General features: G+C 40.2%; 1 protein-coding gene across 1 annotated transcript; it reads right to left on the bottom strand.

Moving 5' to 3' along the window:
• Positions 1-1,516: 1,516 nt before the first annotated feature.
• Positions 1,517-2,747, bottom strand: LOC138904950 (uncharacterized). Its single transcript, XM_070193445.1, has 4 exons — positions 2,467-2,747; positions 2,258-2,380; positions 1,960-2,099; positions 1,517-1,902 (listed from the first exon to the last, which is right to left on the bottom strand). Exons 1-4 carry the CDS (start codon positions 2,745-2,747, stop codon positions 1,517-1,519), a joined length of 930 nt encoding a protein of 309 aa, XP_070049546.1.
• Between the last annotated feature and the right edge of the window lie 22,874 nt (positions 2,748-25,621).

The raw sequence follows: 25,621 nt of genomic DNA, 5'->3' as shown, positions 1-25,621 counted from the left end.
AATTGGAGCTGTGGTCAAGGCAGTCTTGAGCTTCTGAAAGCTCTGCTCACACTCATCCGACCACCTGAAAGGAGCACCCTTTTGTGTCAATTTGATCAAGGGAAATGCAATAGACGAGAAACCCTCCACAAAGCGACGTTAATAACCGATCAAGCCAAGAAAGATACGAATCTCTGTAGCTGAGGACGGTCTAGGCCAACTCTAAACTACCTCTATCTTCTTCGGATCCACCTGAATACCCTCACTGGACACCACATGCCCCAAGAATGCCACTGAGCTGAGACAAAATCACATTTGGAGAATTTATCATAAAGCTTCTCCCCCCTCAACCGCTACAACACAATCCTTAAATGCTGAGCATGCTCCTCCTGGCTACGAGAGTACACCAGGATATCATCAATGAACACTATAACAAACGAGATGAGATAAGGCTAGAACATACTGTTCATAAGATGCATAAATGCTACTGGGGCGTTGGTCAGCCCAAAGGACATCACAAGGAACTCATAATGACCATAACGGGTACTGAATGCTGTCTTTAGAATATTCGAGTCCCGAATCTTCAACTGGTGATACCTAGACCTCAAATCAATCTTGGAGAATACCCTCGCTCCCTGAAACTGGTCAAACAAATCATCAATATGCGGAAAAGGATATCTATTCTTGATTGTGACTTTGTTCAACTGACTATAATCAATACACATTACCATACCATGGTGCCATCCTTCTTCTTCACAAACATAACCGGTACACCCCAAGGCGACACACTAGGCCTAATAAACCCCTTATCAAGGAGTTCATGAAGCTGGTCCTTCAATTCCTTCAATTTCTTCAACTCAGCTGGTGCCATGCGATATGGTGGAATAGAAATAGGCTGAGTGCCCCGCACCAAGTCAATACCAAAGTCAATATCCCTGTTGGGCGGCATGCCCGACAGGTCTACAGAAAACACATCTGAAAACTCTCGCACCACCGGAACATAATCAATAGTGGGAGTATCAACACTAACATCCCTCACAAAAGCCAAATAAGATAAACAACCCTTCTCAACCATCCGCTTGTCCTTAAAATATGAAATCACTCTACTGGGAACATAATCTAGAGAACCTTTCCACTCAATCTGTGGTGACCCCGACATCACCAACGTCATTGTATTAGCGTGACAATCCAAAATAGCATGATATGGAGACAACCAATCCATTCATAAGATCACGTCAAAATCGACCATACTAAGCAACACGAGATCAACTCTAGTCTCCAATCCCCCAATAGTCACTACACACGACCGGTACACACGATCCACAATAATAGTCTTGCCCACCGGTGTAGATATATGAGAAGATGAAGATAAAGACTCGCGGGGCATAACCAAATAATGAGCAAAATATGATGATACATATGAATAGGTGGAACCAGGGTCAAATAATACAGAAGCATCCCGGTGACATACTAAGACAATACTTGTGATCACTGTGTCTGAAGCAATTACATCTGGCCTGGTAGGGAGTGCATAGAATCAGGCCTGGCCGCCACCTGATTGGCCTCCCCTTCTAGGGAAACCCTTAGCTGACTGAGCTCCACCCCGAGCTGGGCGTGTGTATGGTGAAGTAATGGGTGCTGAAGTCGTAGGTTGACTCCTCTGCTGAGCTGAACCTCCCGAAAGGCGGGGATAATGCCTCTTGATATGACCCAAATCTCCACACTCAAAGCAACCTCTCCCTGTGAATGGCGGTAGGGACTGAAGGGAGCCCCGAGCACCGAGATAATTACTAGAAGGACCCGAAATAGATGAACCGTGAGCTGATAGTGCATGGGACGAACTCTGAGCTGGAAGGGCACTGATAGATGACTGACCCTGATGTGTACTGTATGGACCATGGCCAGATGATGCACCACGGTGAACTGGATGAGCCGTCTGAGCATGCCTATAAGGACGATCCCTGCCGTGTTAGAGCAAACCTCCAGGAGGAACACCACTAAAACCACCTGATCCACGAGGCCTCTTGGCCTTCCTCTCACCCCGCTCCTGACTGCGGATCATCTCTATCTGCCGAGCAATGTCGACAACCTCATCAAAAGTAGCACCAGATACCCTCTCCCTAATCATAAGAAATAACAACTGATATGTGAGGCCATCTATGAACCTCCGAATCTTCTCCTATCAGTGGGAACCAGCCACACTGCGTGACGAGCCAACTCAGAGAACCTCATCTCGTACTGCGTCACAGACATGCCATCCTGACAAAGCTGCTCAAACTGTTTGCGCAGCTCCTCTCTATGAGACTGTGGCACAAACTTCTCCAAGAAGAGAACGGAGAACTCTTGCCAAGTAAGTGGTGTTGCACCAACCGGCATGCGCCTCTCATAAGCCTCCCACCATCTGAAGGAAGCCTCAGAAAACTAAAAAATAGTGAACGAGACCCCACTGTTCTCCAAAATACCTGCTATACGGAGAATCCTCTGAACTTGTCCAAGAAACCCTGTGCATCCTCCGCCTCTGTCCCACTGAAAGATGGAGGATGGAATCTCCCAAACCTCTTTAGTGTCTGATGCTCATCATCAGTCATAGCATAAACCTCATGGGCCTGAGCAGCTGCCACTGGCTGGGCTGGTAGTGCCCCTGGTGTCTGGAGTCCCTGCATCACCTGCTCCGGTGTACGGGAGACGGGAGTTTGTGTACCTCCTCCGTCCTGTGAAGTGGCTGCTGCGGACGGAACAGAGACCGCCTGAGAAAGACTGGTGCACATGGTCAGAATCTGAGCTAAGGCCTCCTAAAGGCCTGGAATCACAATAGGCACAGCTGGTGCCTGAGATGGCCCCACTAGCTCATCCGCAACTGGAACCTGCTCCGGGACTGGGGCAACTGATGGGTTTGTAGGTGCTGCCCTAGCTAATGTACGAGATGCACCTCTACCCCTACTGCGGCCTCTACCACTACCTCGGCCTCTCGCGACCCTAGCTGGTGGTACTGGTGGCTGACAATCTTGTCCGGTAGTTCGTGTTCTCACTATTTGTGAGAGAATAGTATAATAGAAGTTTAGTTATCGGAATCAACAGATTCGCACGACAAGAATTCAAGAATGTGAAGTTTTCTAAGTGTTAGGCAACCTCTCGAAGATAAGTACAGACGTCTCCGTACCGATCCATAAGACTCTACTAAATCTGCTCATGTCTCGTGAGACCTATGTAACCTTGGCTCTGATACCAACTTGTCACGACCCAAAACCAACCGTTGTGATGGTGCCTATCGTAGAACTAGGGAAGCCAACTCCTCAACTAGTTCAACCAAATAAAAACTTTGAAAATATATACGGAAGCAATTTATATTAAAGAAAATCATTTTTGAAACAGAAATAAATCCGCAACACCATACAATCTATCCCAAAATAGGAGCGTCACCGAGTACATAAGCATCTATACCAGGATACAACCTACTACATTTTCTGAGGAATAAGAACTCAAATATAAATAAAGATAATGAAAGAGAGTCAAGGCTTGTGAACGCCATGTAGCTACCTCGATAGTCTCCGAGATCTCGACTCCTCAGCCGCCGTAACCGGAAGCACCTGGATATGCACGCGAGGTGCAAGGTGTAGCCTGAGTACAACTAACTCAATAAGTAACAAATCCAAACTTTGGACTGAAAGTAGTGACGAACTCAACCGACACAGTTCCATATAAAAATAACAGTGTAGAAATGTAGACATGCTTTCAAATTCAATAAATATAATTCAACAGTAAAAAACAATAGAGTAAATTTGAATGATATGAAGAATATAACTCCTCTACTTTTACATGCCAATGCATATTCTGTATGTGATGCACTATGCTGACAACCTCGTGTGCTCACACCCTCAACTGCTCAAACACTCGGTACTGTATATGGCCAATACTACCCAGGGAAGATCAATCCCAGAATATATACATCACTGACCATCAGTCACCCAGTACCGAGTAGGGCCAATCCAGCCCATGGAGAAGATCATTCTCCAGGTATATAATGCTTCGGACAAGATCCATGTCCAGGGAAGATCCGCCCCTCAATATAATCAATTGCGCTCACTGGATGTGTGTGTGCAGACTCCAGAGGGGCTACTTCAACTCAAGCGCTATCATAAATTGGTATAACCACTACGGCGTGCAGCCCGATCCCATAAATGTCACTCATAATCAGGCCCTCGGCCTTACTCAGTCATCAATCTCTCCAGTCTCTCTTTCATGGGCTCATAATGTCATGATACTAGCCCGAAAATATTGATATAATGTATCAATAAATAATAACAGAGACTGAGATATGATGTGAAATGAATGAATATGACCGAGTACGAAATGCCAATGAAATCAGTAAGACAACAACAAGAAACGACCACTATGGGCCCCAACAGTACCGACATAAAGCCTAAACATGATATTTAGCATGAGTGACAACTCAACTACTTTATCACATGATGAAAACACAAATATCAACAAGATAGAACCACTATACAGTGCCATGGAATCGACCAGGTCAAAATTCTCATGGTGCACGCCCGCACGCCCGTCACTTGGCATATGCGTCACCTCAATACCAATCACATAACACATAATTCGGGGTTTCAGACCCTCAGAACCAAGTTTAGAAGTGTTACTTACCTCAATCCGAGCAAATCCCTACTCCAATATGCCTTTGCCTAATAAATCGGCCTCCAAATGACCCAAATCTATCCACAAACAATACAATACAATCAATACGGACTAAAGGAATCAATTCTACAAGACATTACAAAGTTATAACTCAAAAATCTGTAATCGGCTCAAAATCGCCCCCGGGCCCACGTCTTGAAATCCAACAAAAGTTACAAAACCCGAAAGCTCATTCACTCACGATTCTAATCATACCAAATTCATCAAAATCTGACTCCAATTGGTCATTCAAATCCCTAAAATAAACTTTCTAAATCCCTAGCCTCAAACTCCCAAATTTTATCTCAAAAACACACCAACTAGGTGGAAAATCAATGGGGAAACATAATTATTGAAGAAAAATGAACACAAAGAGCTTACATCAAGAATCTCTTCTCTCAAAAACCTCCAAAATCTGAGCTCAAAATGTTAGAAATGGCAAAAATCTCGGAACCTTCGTTTATATAGGTTCTGCCCAGGCTTTCCGCACCTGCGGTAACTAAGCCGCTTCTGTGGCCTCGTAGGAGAGACAAACCACCCGCTTCTATGGTGACTTCCGAATCTGCGGCTCACACATCTGCTTCAGCAGACATGCCCTTGCGTGATATCCTCCGCTTCTGCGGAGCCCAGCTCCCCTTCTTCCTTCGCTTCTGCGGACTTCACCCCACATCTGCAGTCTCGCAGGTGCGGGAAAACCTTCGCACGTGCGTCCCTCTGCCTTCTCTCCTCCATCTCCACATCTGCGTACCACACCCGCACCTGCGGGATCGTATATGCGGTTCCTACTCCACAAGTGCGATTACAACAGTAACACATAGACTTCATCAACTTCTCCAATCAATTTCCAAGTCCGTTAACCACCCGAAATCAACCTGAGCCCCCTGGGACCTCAACCAGACATACCAAAAAGTCTTAAAACATCATACAAACTTAGTCAAACCCTCAAACCACCTCAAACAACATCAAAAATACGAATCGCAACCAAATTCAAGCCTAATGAGCTTTAAAATTTTTAAATTCTACAAACGACATCAAAACCAATCAAATTACGTCCGATTGATCTCAAATTTTGCACACAAGTCATAAATGACATCATAGACCTACTCCAACTTACGGAATCGGAATCCGACCCCGATATCAAAAAGGCCACTCCCGGTCAAACCTGCCAAAAATTTAATTTTTGCTATTTCAAGCCTAATTCAACTACAGACCTCCAAATCACAATCCAGATACACTCCTATGTCCAAAATCACTAAACGGAACTAACAGAACCTTCAAAACTTTGATCCGGGGTCGTTTGCACATAAGTCAACACCCGATCAACTTTTCCAACTTAAGCTTTCAATTAAGAGACTAAGTGTCTCAATTCACTCTGAAATCTCTCCGGACCCGAACCGACCAATCCGGTAAGTCATATAACAACTGTAGAGCACAAAAGGAACAGTAATTAGGGGAACATGACTACAACTCTCGAAACGACCGGCCGGGTCGTTATACATACCTATATGTATTGTGGATATTCAACAATGAATTTAAAGGGTGATGGAGCATTTTTTGATTTTAAACTAAAAAAGAAGAAACAATCTTTCTGTAGGTGTATATATATTAGTGTTATGGAAGAAAGTGAGACAAATGAGATTGGAAAAATGAATGGTGATTTTGTATATATATATGTTAGTGTTATGGAAAATAGTGAGACTGATGAGATTGGAAAAATGAATGGTGATTTTGTAGTTCAGCCCAGGAAATGGGTTTCAAGAATCAAAGAGAGGCTCACATGTGATGCTTCTTACTCAACATAACAGCAACAACACCATATCAATTAATCTCACAAGTAAAGTCTGAAAAATATAGTAGGTAGGAGTGTACATGAGTCGGGTTGATTCGGTTTTTATCAAAATCAACCAAATCAACTATATATGTCGGTTTAGATTGGTTCAGTTTTATCGGGTTTGTTTTTGATTTTTTTGGGTACATGGGTTGTTGTTTATTTTTTGGGTACATGAATAGTATTTTAATCTTATTTTGTCAAAATTATAGATAAAATTTTGATAAGTAAGTATATGTTATTGAAAAAACTGACAAATATATGATCTATTAAAATATTCTTATGGGAAAATTATTTCAATAACATATGATAGTTACTTTTTAGTAATCTAATAATAAGTTTTTGTTGATATACGCTTTCATCGTAATTCAAATTTAATAATTAAACACAAAAACATATATGAACCTTAAATAATAATAGGTTCTATTTAATTTTAAAATTATCAATAAAATATCATTTCAAATTCGGAAAAGTTATAAGAGTTTAATAAATTTCGAGAATATTCCTCCTGTTGTATATTCTGCAATTTTTATCAAACAAAGCTCTGCCTCCCCCCCCCCCCCCCCCCCAAAAAAAAAAAAAAAAAAAAAGAAACCACGAAAGGGAGATAGATGGGGCAATTGCATATTCATAGTTTCCGTTGTTGCTTAGGCAGTGCATAAGATGTTAAAATTTAAAACTATAAAATGCCAGCCAATAAAGCCAGTTTTCTGTAAAAGGTGTCACATATTTGAATATAAAAGGCCTTTAAATAACATAAGGCTATAGCTATAAATAGTATTATTCAGGTTAGTTGTGACATGTTGATTTACGACACCCAATTTAGTAGGCTGGTATAATCGAGCCAGTTTCATGTTCTTTTTGGCATATTTATCAATAGGAAGATAGTCTTGGTGTGTGTAAATGAGATGTGAATCCATTTTCAGTTTAGTGCTCCTGGTTTCATTTGTAACTTTTTGTTGCTTTTGTTTTATGATTTGGTGCAACTTTCGCGATTGAAAACAAGAAGTAGGAGGCCAAAGAGCTTACTGAGGTTGGTTTCTTGCGAGAAGTGCTTCTCTGGTATGTCTCTAATGTAATGACCCAACCGGTCGTTTTGAGTCCTAGAGCGTCGTTCGGCAGTTTGAGACCCTGAGCAACTTCACTTCAGGTATTATGACTTGTACGCGTGGTCGGAATTTGATTTCGGGAAGTTCGGAGTTGATTTGGAAAGAAAATTCTCATTTCGAAATCTTTAAGTTGGAAGAATTGACTAAGGTTGGATTTTTGAGTAAACGGCTTCGCAATCGGGATTTGAAGGTTCCAACATGTTCGTATGTTAATAAGTGTACGAGTCATATTATAAGTGATGTGGAGTCTAAGGAGAGCCCTAAGTCTAAGTCAAGTTGGAAATTACATGATAGACTAAAGTTCCAAATGAGTACACACAAAACCTAACTTTGGACGAACATGCCTATATATATATATATATATATATATATAAAGAGTTATATAGTGTACAACCTATCAAATGAAAGATCTTCGAGTCTAGTTTTTAACGCTTTAAACCGTTCGTCATTTGGATATTTCTACAAGGAGTTATGGATGTTTTAGTAAAAGGTGTCCAGTAGGGGAAAATTTGTAATACGAGGTACAACCCGCACAGCGCAAGGTACAACTCGCTGAAGCACCTATGCCTATATAAGGCAGTCACGGGCAGCAACCATTTTTGGGGATTTTCTTGAGCTAGGGATTGGTTCTTTCATGGTGGATTCGACCTTGGGGACTACTTAAGAATACAATGTGAGTTTTTTTTGGATATTTTAAGTTAATAACATCCTATTAACACTAGTATTAACATCCTTCAATCTTTGAAATCCCTAGAAATCTTTCAAGTTTTTCAAGAACACCAAATTTTCCAAATATTGAAATTTTAAGGAAAAGCTTCAAGATGGTAATACTAATGCTTCAAGCTCATTTCTTATGAGTCGGTGAGAGTAATTCCAATATTTGTTTTAAGTTGTTATGGTTTGCTAATTGATTTCATAAACCCTAGTTCATGGCATGAATATTGTCCTTGAGAAAATGAGGGAAAGATAAATAGTGTTCTTAGAAATGAAATTAAAGGATGCAATGAACCTATAGAATCATTGTCTAGCTTAGTTGGAAGTGTTCAACTAAGTAATCACCAAATTGAATGTTTTGAAAATGTTGGTTAAGGAAGACGATGAATAGTAATTTGGCGGTATTGAAAAATTAATGTATTATCATTGATGACTTCAAATGGATATTAAATGATAAGAGTGGAGTTGAATGTGCTAGTAAGTGAACCTATTAGACAATTTGAGCCGGAGGCTTGTAGCCAACTTGTGAGCCATATATGAATATTGATAAATATTTTTGAGTCACATTTTGATTATATTTGGGATTATAATTGTAGATATCAATTTGTTGGTGGCGGATGAGCATTTTATTCAATGTTACGATGTCGGAGGAGGATTAAAAGTTTGTGAATGTTAATAAAGCGAAAGCGAGTTTTGGAGCGTTGGGCATCGGTCGAGTTGTTTGAAAGGCTTGGGAGCCCACTATGGAACTTCAGAGCGAGGTAAGTCTCTTGTCTAACCTTGTAAGAGGGAATTTATCCCTAGGTGATTTAAATTAATAATTATTGTTAATTGTGGGGGATACGTACGCACGAGGTGACGAGAGTCCGTGCGTAGCTACTAATATTGCTAAGTCCGGATAGTTTAGGACTCGAATCATGAATTACTTATGATAATTGCATCTTTTAGTTAATTGAAATATTGAAATATTTGTTGTAAATTGTTAGAGGAAATAATAAGAGACTGAAATTTCACATACTTGAATTTTTGCTCAAATTATTTAACTGTTGCTATAAACTGTACATCCTGGTATGTAAATCTTAATAAATATAAATATATTCTCATCTTGGAGGTACATAAGAAAATGTCCTCTTTTCTTGTGGAGCGGGCCAAATGCCTCATAGATGCATCTATGGATCGCGCCGCACGTCCCTCGGCAGTGTACACGATACTCTGGATCGGGCCGTATGACCTCGACAGAAATCGTGCCTAATAATAATAATTACACGATACCTTGATATTCTAATTGCAGCTTGTGCGAAGTTAATTAATAAATTGAAAATTGTCGCATTTCAAGAATTAATTATTGTTGCTGGTTAAAGAAAATTATTGTCATTTCTATAAATCATGTTGATTTAAATATTTCTATTTCAATATCATTGACCCTTAGTGAATGTCAAAGTCGACCTCTCGTCACTATTTCTTCGAGATTAGGCTTGATACTTACTGGGTACACGTTGTTTACGTACTCATGCTATACTTGCTGCACATTTTTGTGCAGGTACGTATATGTCTAGCGACCTTGTGGGCGCAGAGGTATGGTTAATGCGTAGACTTAAGTGAGCTGCATTCTCTATTATGATCCGCAACCAGTAGAGTCTCCTTCAGAGTTATTTATATTTTTTCTGTTTAATTCGTATTCCGGACAGTTGCTGTATTTTATTTTATATTCCTAGTAAATGCTCATGCACTTGTGACATCGTGTTTTGGGAGGATCGTGGGTTGTACTGTATTGAATTTGTTTAAAGTATTATTATTTACTCTGTAAATTCTCATTATTTACTATGTATATTAAAGAAAAATATGATTTCAAAAGTAATAAAAATGAGAACCCAATTTAGTATTTATTGTTGGCTTGCCTGATAGTAGTGTCCGGCGCCATCACGACCTTAATGAATTTTGGTTCGTGACATCCAAAGGTAGTAATGAGTCAAAAGTGAATGTATCAGAAAGCTTAGGGGCAGAGTTTTCAGTTTTAGTTATTCTATTTGTTCAAATCAATAAGAGGGTACTCAATTTCACTTTTCTAATAATAAAGTAGAACATGAGAAATGGAAGATGTAGCATTATTAATATAGCTTTTTATTTTCAAGTAGTTTTCTTTCTAGATATCTGAAATAGTTCTGGGGTAATCTCATGTGCAAGACTCATCTACATTTTTTTTTATTGGCAACCAGTTTTCCTTTACTAGATGTGAAATGTGTTGGATTCTTAGTTAAGACTTTTGTTTCTATCGTCATTTTTTGAAGATGTAGTTTGGAAAAAAAAATCTGGAAACATATTGTGGATCTTAAGACTAAATGATTATGCATTCAAAAATATAAATCTCCTCTTAAAATAAGAAGGGAATTTAATATCAATAGATTTTGTGAAAAAAATTGATTTTTCTTTGTTCCTTCTTTTTTAGTTAATGTTTGTATTTTTTTCTTTCTTCCCTCTAATTGTCTTTGTTTTCTTTCATTCAATGTTTGATTTCTCTGGCCACGTGGATCCAAGAATTCTCCAAGTGTATGTGACCAATTTGAGTTTTGTCTCGTTTGGTAGCCATTTTTTATTTTGTTAGAGAGCTTAAACTAAAGAAAAGCATGAAATAGAATTAGTCGCATATTCGAATAAATTAAAGAAGGTATTTTTACTTTATTAATCATATTTGATAGGGTAGGTAAATAAATGGTATTCAACAATCTATATCGTACCCTAATATTGTTCCCTTCTTAATTACTTTCAGCCTATAGTTTATTGGGGAAATTAATATTTGATTTGTAAATTGATCTTGGTTGCCAACCGTTTGGAATGACATTTGGGGCAGTGACACTCTTCTTTGTTTCTGAAGTAAGTCTAAGGGAAAAAGGAGGTTTCTGTGTGTTTGGTTGCATGTCAACACTCCAAGTTGCGCCAATCATTCGTTGCATTGGTACCCAACTTGAATTGCTTGTTTGGATTTCAACTAAAGAAAGGTCCCCATCCCCATCTACTGCTTCAGATGTAACTGCGAAAAAATTAGGATTGGAACCTTTGTCCATCTTAAATATGATATTTGTGTTGTAATTGCATGCTACCCTGTAAGGTTCAATAAAAATTAAAAAAAATTAATGCATTAGCAGTTTTCCTCGGAAGGAAAATAAGAGGGGAAAAAAAATCAATTTATTGCTTCCTATCCCCCCTCCCCCCAAATATAAAACCTTCTTATAAGATGGAACAAATGAAGTAGTTTTTGTAAAATAACTCACCTTCGGTAAAAAATCGAGATTCTTCCTGCATTATATAATTGTGAAGCTTCGCCAGACTTTGCCAATTTTTCAAAGGCAATTCCACTTATATCAAAGTGAACCGGATCATTATTACATGCTCCTGGGCACTCATCTGTAAGGGTTAATGTTATTGGATTCCCTGAACAATGCGGATTCTGATTTTGGGTGCATAATACTTGAAAAACAATGCCGATATTTTAGAGATGTCATGCATTTATGCATGAAACTAAAATATTCATGCACATTATCTCTTTTATTTCAGAGTTTTATTTTCTTGTCATCTCATGCAACATAAGATGTGTTGTTCTACAAATTATAAATTTACAAGATCAGTGGCAGAATCAGGTATTCTATCAAGGGGATTCCAAAAGTTTAAAAATGTTACATTTGAAATTTGCATGTACCTATATTTTCTCTTATAAGGAGATTTAAAAATTTATGTATTTTAAATTTATGTTTACCCAATTTATGTTATATAACTTTCCGAAGAAGGAAATTCAATTGAATCCCAGTCACTCTACCTGGTAGCATGCACTACATCCAGCACCTTGCTTAAAAAGCGCTTGATTTCCGGCCGTGATCATTGCATTGAAGGGAGCGCTTGCTACGTCATTTTCGAGCCCACATGCTCCACCTAGAACAAAATAGTAAGAATAAAATATATTTTCAATCATTTAGCCCGATAATCATTAATGAAGTATGTAAAAATCAAGACTATATTGATCAAGCCATTTCGGTGAACAGGTGTCTACAAAATTCCATTTGTAGATACCTTTTATTATAAAGGGGAAGGAAGAGAAACTTGATAAGCGGATTACAAAATGCAAATCAAACCCTTACAAACAATGTAAAATTCAGATATCCAACAATCGAACTACTAAGATTTATCTTCAAAATTGTATTTGAAATCTAAAGTAGGTTAATTTAATTTTAATCTAGTAGGCTACTTCATATATCTTAAGAAAAAAGAGAGTAGAAACAAACGACATTTTAAGACATTACCACTCCCGGGACTAGTAGGATTTATATAAAATGTTGCAACAGCTTGTGAATAACCACTTGGTTGGCAAGAGGAAAATCTAAACAAACACGAGCAAAAAGCTACAAAAATCCAAAGGAAAAGACCATGAGGAAAATTTGCAGCCATGATCTAGTAATTATCTTTGATTAACTAAGTGACGCTCTAATATTTTTTGCTAATTGCTTATGCAATGCCATGTTAATTGGTACTATTTATAGTAAAAAATGAATATTATTCTGTTGAGGATACTAATTATGAAAAATGAACCATTTTGCTAATTTAAGGTAAGAACTTTATTGCCTTACTATTTAGTTTGGAGATGCTGAAAATTTAAATATTATTACATCTCATGATTCTCATCTTCTCTTTAATTCATTTATTTCTTTTTGTCATATACCAACTAAACACCATATGATTTGAGGCATCTACAATCACAGAACAAGAGGCATGCAGTAAACATATCGAAATGCATAACAACTAACCATAAGTTGAGAAGATCAAAAGAAAAATATATTGATTAATAAACACTTGGCTTGACTTTTTCAAATGATAAAACGTTTTTCATCATAAGCATTTTTTGCGGTGCTATAACCTCATTCTTTTCTTTTATAACAAGCATTTCTACCTTTATATAACAAACTCACTTATATGCATAATGTGATCACTTATGCAATACTGCAAATTAGTACAAAACACATGTAATATATATATATATATATATATATATATATATATATATATATATATATATATATATATATATATATATGATACATGACTGAAGTTGAAACATTGTACAGCGCAACTTTGGAAATTCATACAAGCGTCCACAAATTTATTTGAAGCTCAAATTGTTCTGATTTCAATTGTAACTTTAAAATCATGTACACGTTTGTTCCCACATATACATGATTGTCCAATAAGGTATATATTAGAATTTATCTTGCAATTTTCTAACCAATTGAAATGTTAAATTTAGTCTAAATGAGCATTTAGAGGGTATAGACTCCGCTTATCTCAAAGTCCTTAGCTTAGACTTGGCTACAACATCATAAACCTGTCAACAAGTGTCACTCTACATAATTAGGGATCGTTTGATTAATCAAGTGTTTAACCAATACAGTGTTTGATTAGTGTAAACGAATAAATAAATAATTAATCCCAACATAAAATTTCCCATATAGGGTAAATAGTATCCATATATGAATTATGAGAAAATCTAGAATTTGAAATAAGAATACATGTATTATATAACGACCCGGCCGGTCATTTTGAGTTTATTAGCCCCGATCCTCTATTTTCTGCTTTTTCCGTATTTTTTTCTGCTTATATGACTTGCCGGGAGGTTATGTTTATGGTTTTGGAGTGATTAGGGATACTTAGTCCGTAAAACGGAAGCTTAAGTCTTAGGATTTTTACCGTAGTTGAAACTGTGTGAAGACGACTCCGGAATGGAGTTTCGTTAGTTCTGTTAGCTCCGTTGGGTGATTTTTGACTTAGGAGTTTGTCCGGAATGTGAATTGGAGGTCTGTAGCTGATTAAGGTTTCAAATGGCGAAAGTCAAAATTTTGGGAAGTTTGACCGGAAGTGGACATTTTGATATCGGGGTTGGATTCTGATTCTGGAAGTTGGAGTAGGTCCGTAATGTCAATTATGACTTGTGTGAAAAATTTGAGGTTAATCGGACGTGATTTGATTTGTTTTGGCATCGGTTGTAGAAGTTTGAAGTTTCAAAATTCATTAAGTTTGAATTGGAGGGTGATTCACGTTTTTAGCATTGTTTTATGTGATTTGAAGGCTCGACTAAGTTCGTATGGTGTTTTAGGACTTGTAGGTATATTTGGTTGAGGTTCCAGGGGCCTCGGGTTGATTTCGGGTGGTTAACGGATTATTTTGGACTTGTGAAAGATTGCAGATTTTTCTGGTTTTCGAGTTGCTGGTTTCCTTCTTCGCGTTCGCGATGGGAGATCTACGTTGGCGAAGAGGATTTGGAGGCAGGTGGGATTTGTGCTTTGCATTCGCGATGGAGGTCCCGCATTCGTGAAGCTCTGAGGTAATTGGACTACGCTTTCGCGATGTGGTCTCGCGTTCGCGTTGAGGAAGTTGGTCGACTGAGTCTCCAGGCCATTTTGCCTACGCGTTCGCGATGTTGGTTCCGCATTCGCGTAGGGTCGAGCTGAGTAACCTTCACGTTCGCGTGTAGACCATCGCGTTCCGATGAAGGATTTTGGACTGAGGCAATTATGTGCTTCGCGAACGCGAGGATGTGGCCGCGTTCGCAAAGAAGGGATGCCTGGGCAGTATTAAAGTTTCCAAAAAACGAGGGTTGGCCATTTTTATCAAAACTTGAGATTGGGAGCTCAAATTTGGACGAGAGTTTTAGGGATTTTCAGAAACATCGATTGGGTAGTGATTCTTCACTTGTTTTTAGTTATATCCCACTAATCTATCATTAATTTCATCCTTTAATTTCGGATTTAGGTTGAAAATTTTGGGAAACATAGGAAAAGTTCTTCAACTATGTTTTTGAGATTTGGTTGGGATTTTGATATCGGATTTGGATAATTTTGGTACGAGTGAACTCGTGAGTGAATGGGTATTCAATATTTGTGACTTTTACCCGATTCCAAGACGTGGGTCCGGCTTGACTTTTTAGGAAGATTTTTGAAATTCTTGTTAAAGTCTTGATTTCATTAATTAGATTAGTCTATTGTAGTTGTATTTATGATATGTAATTATTTTTGGCTAGATTTGGGCCATTCAGAGTCGGATAATTGAGGAAAGGGCATTCTTACTGATTGATTGAACTTTGTACGAGGTAAGTGGCTTGCCTAACTTTGTGTGGGGGAAATCCCCTGAGGATTTGACACTGTTGTGATATGTGAGCGCCGTGTACGTGAGGTAACGAGTGCGTACACATGACATTTGTTGTAAAACCCGACTTTTACTTAGTAGTAACCTATTTTCATCTTAATTGAGTTATACCAACATGTGTAGTTATCCTGTTTAGCCTAATATCACATGTCTACATGCTTTAACTACTTATTTGAACTTTGTGCAGCATGCCTAGTTGATTTCCTACTTCTCCTTGACCTTTATCAGTCTTAACTGTAGAATTTTTACTGTTAACTGTTGTATTTATCGATTTGAGATGTGTATTTACTTTTGAGACTACGAGGCGGTACCTCGGGAGTTCTCCCTGCATATTTACTTTTGAGACTACGAGGCGGTACCTCGGGAGTTCTCCCTGTATATTTACTTTTGAGACTACGAGGCGGTACCTCGGGAGTTCTCCCTGCATATTTACTACTGAGACTACGAGGCGGTACCTCGGGAGTTCTCTCTGCACATTTACTTTTGAGACTACGAGGCGGTACCTAGGGAGATCTCTTCGCATATTTACTTTGGGACTACGAGACGGTATCTCGGGAGATACCCTACTGTTTAATCCTGTTTGTTGTGTTTCTATTTTGCTGTGTTTTCCTTTTTTTAAATTCTAGTCTCTTATTATATTGCTACATTCTCCTGCTTTATTTGTTATATACCAATGGGCCCTGACCTGACCTCGTCACTACTCTACCGAGGTTAGGCTTAGCACTTACTGGATACCGTTGTGGTGTACTCATGCTACTCTTCTGCACATGTTTTGTGTGCAGATCCAAGTGTTTCTTATCAGCCCCGCTATTAGCTGAGAGTACTTGCTACTGTACGGAGACTTCAAGGTACATCTGCCGCGTCCGCATACCTCGTAGTCCCCCTCTATTCTCTCATATATCATTTACCTTCCGTACTTCCTTTTATTAGACTCTGCTGTTAGGGATGTTCATGGTTCGGTTTGGATCGGTTTTTTCCTAAAAAAAAACCAAACCAATTAAGTCGGGTTTTCAAATATTTGAACCAAACCAAACTAATTAAGTTATTTTTTATCGAGTCGGTTTATGTCGGGCTTTGTACGTTTTTCGGTTTTTTGGTTATTTATCGGATTTTTCTTCAATATGAGACATACACTACCAAACACATATTCCGGCGGATATAATTTCAATGTAACACTATCAAATCAATTGTCCTTTGAGAAATCTATCATTTAAAAGATATATTGATGATAATTGAATCAAATAGTGATGAATAATTTAAGGACTCGATTAAAAATAGATTATTTTAACATAAAATGGATTCATATACTTAGCAAAAGAAAATTACCAATCAAACTAGAATGTAAATGCAAAGAACTGTACTAAAGGTGAAAACGATTAACATGTACCATAAAATGTTAGAAACTTTGTACAAAAATATACATATATATAGGTGTAATAATAAATTTGAAATAACTACTTCTATAGTCGGTTTGGTTCGGGTTTTTCGGTTATTTTTTGATTAAGACCAAAACCAAACCAAATTTGATCGGTTTTTAAAATTTAAAACCAAACCCAAACCAAACCAAAAAATATCGGGTTTTTTGGTCAGTTTGGTTTGGATTTCGGTTTGGTTCCATTTTTTGGGTTTTTATAAACACCCCTATCTGCTGTATAGAGATACTAGTTTCCTTCTATAGCTTGTGACGTATAATGTTCCGGGTCTTGGGAATACTGTGTATTACTAGAGTGTTGGTTATTGTACATGTCGAGCGATATGGTTATGAGTTATTTAGTTATCTGTTGCAGTTAGTTGTTAAGTTTTACTTTCATTTTGTTATTTCCGCATTGTGGTAGGCTTACCTAGTTGTAGAGACTAGGCGCCATCACGACGACTTAAGGAAGGAGAATTGGGGATAAGTTGGTATTAAAGCTCTAGGTTCATAGGTGTCGTGAGTCACAAGCCGGTTTATTAGAGTCTCGCGGATCGGTATGGAGACGTCTCTACTTATCTTCGGGAGGCTATGGAACAGCTAGGAAAACTAAACTTCTTTGATTTTTTGTCGTGCAAAAATTGTTGACTTTAAAATTCTAAACTTCTGTATTCTATTCTCTCACAGATGGTGAGGACACGTACATGCAGATCTGATGACCAAGCACCCCGCGCCCCCTGCTAGAGCCGTGAGAGGCAAGGGCCGGGGTAGAGGCCGAGGACGTCCACGTGGTGTAGCCAGAGCACCCGCACGAGCTGCTACAGAGGAGCCCCAGTAGCTCCAGCTGGAGGGCAGGCACCTGAGGAACCTGTTCCTGCACCAACCCTCTAGGAGGCTCTAGCCCAGTTTCTAAGTATGTTTAGCACCTTACTCAAGCTGGATTGATTCCACTTGCTCCTGACACATCTCAGGCCGGGGGAAGAGCACAGACTCCCATCGCCGGTACTCTAGAGCAGCGGGTTCAGTTCAACTGGGTTCCAGAGATTATACGGATAAAGCCGGTAGCTCCAACTCAGCCCAAGGTTAGGGCAACAGTTTTTGAGGCAGAGCAACTCAAACTTGAGAGGTACAAGAAGTACCACCCTCCTACCTTCAGTGGATTGGCTTCAGAGGATGCCGAGGGTTTTCTGGAGGAGTGTCACCGTATTCTCCGTACTATGGGTGTAGCAGAGTCGAGTGGGGTTTCTTTTACTATATTCCAGCTTAGAGGAGTAGCCTATCAGTGGTGGTGTTCTTATGAGTTGGGTAGTCCGGCTGAGGCAGCTTCACTTATATGGACTCAGTTCTCAGACATGTTCTTGAGGGAGTATGTTCCTCAGAGTCTCAGAGACACATGGCGTACGGAGTTGGAGCATTTGCACCGGGGTGCTATGACTTTGTCAGAGTATGCAGTTCTCTTCAGCGATTTGGCCCAACATGCACCAGCCTTGGTTGCCACGGTTCGAGAGAGGGTTCGTCGGTTTATTGAGGGACTCTACCCCAGTATCAAGCTTAGCATGACCCGGGAGTTTGAGATGGATATTTCTTACCTACAGGTTATGTGTATTGCTAGGAGATTGGAGGGTATTCTTGGTCGGGAGAGAGAGGAGAGGGAGGCCAAGAGGTCTCGAGAGTCTGGCACTGATAGTGGTACTCATGCTCCAACTGCAACTCTCCATATTAGAGCCCCGTTCATTCAGCTCTTCCAGCCGCCAGTGGTATTCCGGCCCCAGGAGCCTTATTATGCACCGCCAGTATCTAGTGCACCTTCTGCACGGGGTGCTTTTAGCGGTCAGTCCAGCAGACCTAGCCCGAGCTAGTCACAACAGTCACGCCCTCTGAGAACTTGTTTTAAGTGTGGCGACACTCGCCATATGGTGAGGGATTGCCCCAGACTTAGGAGGGATGCACCTCCACAGACTTCTCAGGCACAACGTGCTCTACCGGGTCCTCAGGCTATGATTACAGCACCAGCTACCACCCCACCTGCTCAGCCAGCTCGAGGTGGAGGTTGGGGAGGTCGAGGTCGCCCTAGAGGGGGAGTCCAGACCAGATATTATGCTCTTCCCGCTCATACAGAAGTAGTTGCTTCCGACTCTGTGATTACAGGTATTGTCCCGGTCTGTCATAGAGATGCGTCTGTCTTAGTTGATCTAGGATATACTTATTCCTTTGTGTCCTCTTATTTTACTCTGTATTTGGGCGTAGCCCGTGATTCTTTGAGTTTTCCTATTTATGTGTCTACACCTGTGGGAGATTCTATTATTGTAGACCGTGTGTATCGGTCGTGTTTGGTTGCTCTTAGTGGTTTTGAGACCAGAGCCAATTTATTATTGCTCAACATGGTACACTTTGATATTATTTTGGGCATAGACTTGTTGTCGCCCCATTATGCTATTCTTGTTTGTCACGCCAAAACCGTGACGCTGGCTATGGCAGGATTACCGCAATTAGAGTAGAGATGTACCTTAGAGTATACTCCTAGCAGAGTTATTTTATTTCTTAAAGCTCAACGAATGGTTGAGAAGGGTGTGACGCGTGTCTAGCTTATGTAAGAGATGTCAGTATTGATACCCCTACAGTTGAGTCAGTTCCAGTAGTGAGGGATTCTCCGGATATATTTCCAGCTGATCTTTCGGGCATACCGCTCGACAAAGATATTGACTTTAGCATTAATTTGTTGTCGGGCACTCAGCACATCTCTATTCCTCCATATCGTATGGCTCCTCCTGAGTTGAAGGAGTTGGAGGAGCAGTTACAAGAGTTGATTGATAAGGGCTTCATTCGGCCCAGTGTGTCACCTTGGATTGATCCTGTCTTATTTTTAAAGAAGAAGGATGGTTCTATGCGGATGTGTATTGATTACCGCCAGTTGAACAAAGTCACAGTGAAGAACATGTATCCATTGCCTCGTATTGATGACCTATTTGATCAGTTACATGGTGCCAGAGTGTTTTTCAAGATTGACTTACGTTCAAGTTATCATCAGTTGAAGATTCGGGATCCATATATCCCGAATATTGCTTTCAGGACTCGGTATGGTCACTATGAGTTTCTTGTGATGTCATTTGGGCTGACTAATGCTCCAGCAACATTTATGCACAGTGTGTTCTGACCCTATCTTGACTCATTCGTCATTGTGTTTATTGATGACATTCTGGTGTACTCTCGGGCTCGAGAGGATCATGAACAACACCTGATGACTGTGCTTCAGATCTTGAGAGAAAAGAAGTTGTATGCATAATTTTCAAAGTGTAAGTTTTGGCATTACTCAGTGGAATTCTTGGGTCATGTAGTATCGAGTGATGGGATCCAAGTGGATCCGAAGAAGGTTGAAGCAGTACAGAGTTGGCCCAGACCATCCTCTGCTACAGAGATCCAAAGTTTTATTGGTTTGGCGGGGTATTACCGTCGATTTGTAGAGGGTTTCTCATCTATTGCAACACCTATGACCAGGTGACCCATAAAGGTGCTCCGTTCATGTGGACAGAGGAGTGTGAGGAGAGCTTTCCAAAGCTCAAGACACCTTTGACTACAGCCCCAATATTGGTATTGCCTATAGGTTCGGGGTCTTATACTATATATTGTGATGCTTCGCGTATTGGTCTCGGCACAGTGTTGATGCAGGACGGCAGGGTGATTGCCTACGCGTCCAGACAACTGAAGGTGCATGAAAAGATCTACCTTGTCCATGACCTCGAGTTAGCAGCTATTGTTCATGCCTTAAAGATTTGGCGGCACTATTTTTACGGTGTCCCTTGTGAGATTTACACTGATCACCGGAGTTTGTAGTATCTCTTCAAATAGAAGGATCTTAACTTGCGCCAGCGGAGGTGGTTGGAGCTGGTTAAAGATTATGATATCACCATTTTGTACCATTCCGGGAAGGCCAATGTGGTGGCCGATTCTTTGAGTCGCTGGGCGGATAGTTTGGGGAGCTTATCATATCTACCAGCAGCAGAGAGGCCATTGACGTTGGATGTTCAGGCCTTAGCCAGCCAATTTGTTATATTGGATATTTCTAAGCCGAGTCGAGTATTGGCTTGCGTGGTTTCTCGGTCTTCTCTTTATGATCATATCAGGGAGCGTCAGTATGATGTACCCCATCTGCTTGTCCTTAAGGACACGGTCCAGCACGGTGATGCTAAGGAGGTCACTATTGGGGATGAAGGTGCATTGAGGATGTAGGGCAGGCTATGTGTGCCCAATGTGGATGGGTTGCATGAGTTGATTCTCCAGGAGGCTCACAGTTCGCGGTATTCCATTCATCCGGGTGCCGTAAAGATGTATCAGGACTTGAGGCAGCATTATAAGTGGAGAAGAATGAAGAAGGACATAATGGAATATGTAACTCGGTGCCTAAATTGCTAGCATGTGAAGTATGAGCATCAGCGGCCAGGTGAGTTGCTTCAGAAGTTAGAGATTCCAGAGTGAAAATGGGAGCGGATCACTATGAATTTCGTTGTTGGGCTTCCACGGACTCAGGAAAGTTGGATGCAGTTTAGATGATTGTGGATAGGCTAACCAAATCAGCTAATTTCATTCATATGATGACTACCTATTCTTCCGAGCAGTTGGCTCAAATTTATATCCGCGAGATTATCAGGCTTCATGGTGTACCGGTATCTATTATCTCTGACTGAGGTACACAGTTTACATCATGGTTCTGGAGGGCTGTAAAGCAGGAGTTAGGTACTCGAGTGGAGTTAAGCACAATATTTCACCCTCAGAAGGATGGACCGTCTGAGTGCACTATCCAGATATTGGAGGATATGCTTCGTGCGTGTGATAAATATTGGGGGTGCTTGGGACCAACTCTTGCCACTTGCGGAGTTTGCATATATTAACAATTATCAGTCGAGCATCCAAATGGCACCGTATGAGGCTCTATATGGTAGGCGGTGTCGGTCTCTAGTGGGTTGGTTCGAGCCGGGAGAGGCTAGGTTATTGGGTACAAACTTGGTTCAGGATGCTCAGGAGAAGGTTAAGGTGATTCAGGATCGACTTCGCACATCTCAGTCCAGACAGAAGAGTTATGCGGATCGGAAGGTTCGCGATGTTGCATTCATGGTTGGAGAGTGGGTCCTGCTCCGGGTGTCACCCATGAAGGGTGTTATGAGGTTCGAAAAGAAGGGTAAGCTGAGCCCAAGGTTTATCGGCCCATTTGAGGTGTTGTGACGTGTTGGGGAGGTTGCTTATGAGCTTGCCTTGCCTCCCAGTCTAGCAAGAGTTCACCAAGTATTCCATATTTCTATACTCCGGAAGTATCACGGTGATCCGTCTCATGTTTTGGATTTCAGCTCAGTCCAGTTGGACAAGGATTTATCTTATGTTAAGGAGCCGGTGGCTATTTTGGACAGGCAAGTTGGAATGCTGAGGTCAAAGAACATTACTTCCGTAAAGGTTTAGTAGAGGGGTCAGCCGATCGAGGAGGCGACTTGGGAGACCGAGCATGAAATGCGCAACCGCTATCCTCATCTTTTTACCACTTCAGGTATGTCTCTATGCTCGTTCGAGGATGAACGGTTGTTTTAATAGGGGGAGGATGTAATGACCCGGCCGGTCTTTTTGAGTGTATTAGCCCCGATCCCCTATTTACTGCTTTCCCTGTATCTTGTTTTGCTTATGTGACTTGCCAGGAGGTTCTATTTATGGTTTTGGACTGATTAGGGTCACTAAGTCCCTAAAACGGAAGCTTAAGTCTTAAAATTTTGACCGTAGTTGGAACTGTGTGAAGACGACTCCAGAATGGAGTTTCGTCGATTCCGTTAGCTCTGTTGGGTGATTTTGGACTTAGGAGTGTGTCCGGAATGTGAATTGGAGGTCTATAGCTGATTTAGGGTTGAAATGGCGAAAGTCAAATTTTTGGGAAGTTTGACCGGAATTGGACTTTCTGATATCGGGTTCGAATACCGATTCCGAAAGTTGGAGTAGGTATGTAATGTCAATTATGACTTGTGTGCAAAATTTGAGGTCAATCGGACGTGATTTGATATGTTTCGGCATCGGTTGTAGAAGTTTGAAGTTTCAAAGTTTATTAAGTTTGAATTGGAGGGTGATTCCTGTTTTAGCATTGTTTGATGTGATTTGAAGGCTCAACTAAGTTCATATTGTGTTTTAGGACTTGTAGGAATGTTTGGCTGAGGTCCCGGGGACCTCGGGTTGATTTTGGGTGGTTAACAGATCATTTTGGACTTGTGAAAGATTGCAGATTTTTCTGGTTTTCGAGTTGCTGGTTTCCTTCTTCGCGTTCACGATGGGAGATCTACATTCGCAAAGAGGAACTGGAGGTAGGTGGGATTTGTTTTTCGCGTTCGCGATGGAGGTCTCGCTTTCGCGATGCTCTGATGTAATTGGTCTACGCGTTCGCAATGTGGTGTCACGTTCGCATTGAGGAAGTTGGTCGACTGAGTCTCCGGGCCATTTTGCCTACGCGTTTGCGATGCTGGTTCCGCATTCGCGTAAGGTCGAGCTGAGTAACCTTCTCATTCGCGAGTAGACCATCGCGTTCGCGATGAAGGATTTTGGACTAAATCAATTATGTGCTACGCGAACGCGAGGATATGGCCGCGTTCGCGATGAAGGGATGCCTGGGCAGTACTAAAGTTTCCAAAAAATAAGGGTTGGCCATTTTTATAGAAACTTGAGACAGGGAGCTCGTATTTGGATGAGATTTTTAGGGATTTTCAGAGGCATCAATTGGGTAATGATTCTTCACTTGTTTTTGGTTATATTCCACTAATATATCATTAATTCCATCCTTTAATTTCGGATTTGAGTTGAAACATTTGGGAAAAATGGGAGAAGTTCTTCAACTATGTTTTTGGGTTTTGGTTGGGATTTTGATATTGAATTTGAATAATTTTGGTACAAGTATACTCGTGAGTGAATGGGTGTTCATATTTTGTGACTTTTACCTGATTCCGAGACGTGGGTACGAGTCGACGTTTTAGGACGATTTTCGAAATTCTTGTTAAAGTCTTGATTTCATTAATTAGATTAGTCTATTATAGTTGTATTGATGATATGTAATTGTTTTTGACTAGATTTGGGCCATTCGGAATTGGATAATCGAGGAAAGGGCATTCTTACTGATTGATTGAACTTAGTACGAGGTAAGTAGCTTGCCGAACCTTGGGGGAGGGGGGGAACCCCTTAGGATTTGGTACTGTTGTGATATGTGAGCGCCGTGTACGTGAGGTGACGAGTGCGTACACTGGCCATTTGTTGTAAAGCCCAACTTTTACTGAGTAGTAACCTGTTTTCATCTTAATTGAGTTATATCAACATGTGTAGTTATCCTGTTTAGCTTAATATCGCATGTTTATGTGTTTTAAATGCTTATTTGAACTCTGTGCAACATGCCTAGTTGATTTCCTGCTTCTCCTTGACCTTTATCAGTCTTAACTGTAGAATTCTTGCTATTAACTGTTGTATTTATCGGTTTGAGTTGAGTATTGACTTTTGAGACTACGAGGCGGTACCTCGGGAGTTCTCCCTACATATTTACTTTTGAGACTACGAGGCGGTACCTAGGGATTTCTCCCTGTATATTTACTTTTAAGACTACGAGGCGGTACCTCGGGAGTTCTCCCTGCATATTTACTTCTGAGACTATAAGGCGGTACCTCGGGAGTTCTCCCTGCACATTTAATTTTGAGACTGCGAGGCGGTACCTCGGGAAATTTCTTTGCATATTTACTTTGGGACTACGAGACGGTATCTCGGGAGATCTCTTGCTGTTTAATCCTGAGTGTTGTGTTGCTATTTTGCTGTGTTGTCTTTTTTGTTAAATTCTAGTCTCTTATTATATTGCTACATTCTCCTACTTTATTTGTTATATACCAGTGGGCCCTGGCCTGACCTCGTCACTACTCTACCGAGGTTAGGCTTGGCACTTACTGGGTACCATTGTGGTGTAGTCATGCTACTCTTCTGCACATGTTTTTTATGTAGATCCATGTGCTTCTTATCAGCCCCGCTATTAGTTGAAAGTGCTTGCTGCTGTACGGAGACTTCAAGGTACATTTGCCGCGTCCGTAGACCTCGGAGTCCCCCTCTATTCTCTCCTATGTCATTTACCTTTCGTACTTCTTTTCATTAGACTCTGCTGTTAGGGGTGTTCATGGTTCGGTTTGGATCGGTTTTTCCCTAAAAAGAAACCAAACCAAGTAAGTCGGTTTTTTAAATATTAGAACCAAACCAAACTAATTAAGTTATTTTTTATCGATTCAGTTTATGTCGAGTTTTGTCGGCTTTTCGGGTTTTTTGGTTATTTATCGGGTTTTTCTTCAATTTGAGACATACACTACCAAACCCATATTCCGGAGGATACATTTTCAATGTAACACTATCTAATCAATTGCCCTTTGAGAAATCTATCATTTAAAAGATATATTGATGATAATTGAATCAAATAGTGATGAATAATTTAAGGACTCGATTAAAAATAGATTATTTTAACATAAAATGGATTCATATACTTAGCAAAAGAAAATTATCAATCAAACTAGAATGTAAATGCAAAGAACTGTACTAAAAGTGAAAATGATTAACATGTACCATAAAATGCTAGAAACTTTGTACAAAAATATACATATATATAGGTGTAATAATAAATTTGAAATAGCTACTTCTATAGTCGGTTTGGTTCGGGTTTTATCTGTTATTTTT

The sequence above is a fragment of the Nicotiana tomentosiformis genome, chromosome 2, assembly GCF_000390325.3.
Source record: "Nicotiana tomentosiformis chromosome 2, ASM39032v3, whole genome shotgun sequence".
In the NCBI taxonomy this organism is placed as follows: Eukaryota; Viridiplantae; Streptophyta; class Magnoliopsida; order Solanales; family Solanaceae; genus Nicotiana; species Nicotiana tomentosiformis.
This window is presented reverse-complemented; position numbering and strand designations above follow the sequence as displayed.

Bases quoted from the DNA above. Each gene is read 5' to 3' on its own strand.
- LOC138904950 (XM_070193445.1), bottom strand. From the start codon at position 2,747: ATGTGCACCAGTCTTTCTCAGGCGGTCTCTGTTCCGTCCGCAGCAGCC. The intron at 2,381-2,466 runs GTTCAGAGGATT...GGCTTCCTTCAG, and splicing joins GCACAGGGTTTCTTGGACAA to ATGGTGGGAGGCTTATGAGA. The intron at 1,903-1,959 runs GTTTGCTCTAAC...CGGCTCATCCAG, and splicing joins TAGTGGTGTTCCTCCTGGAG to TTCACCGTGGTGCATCATCT.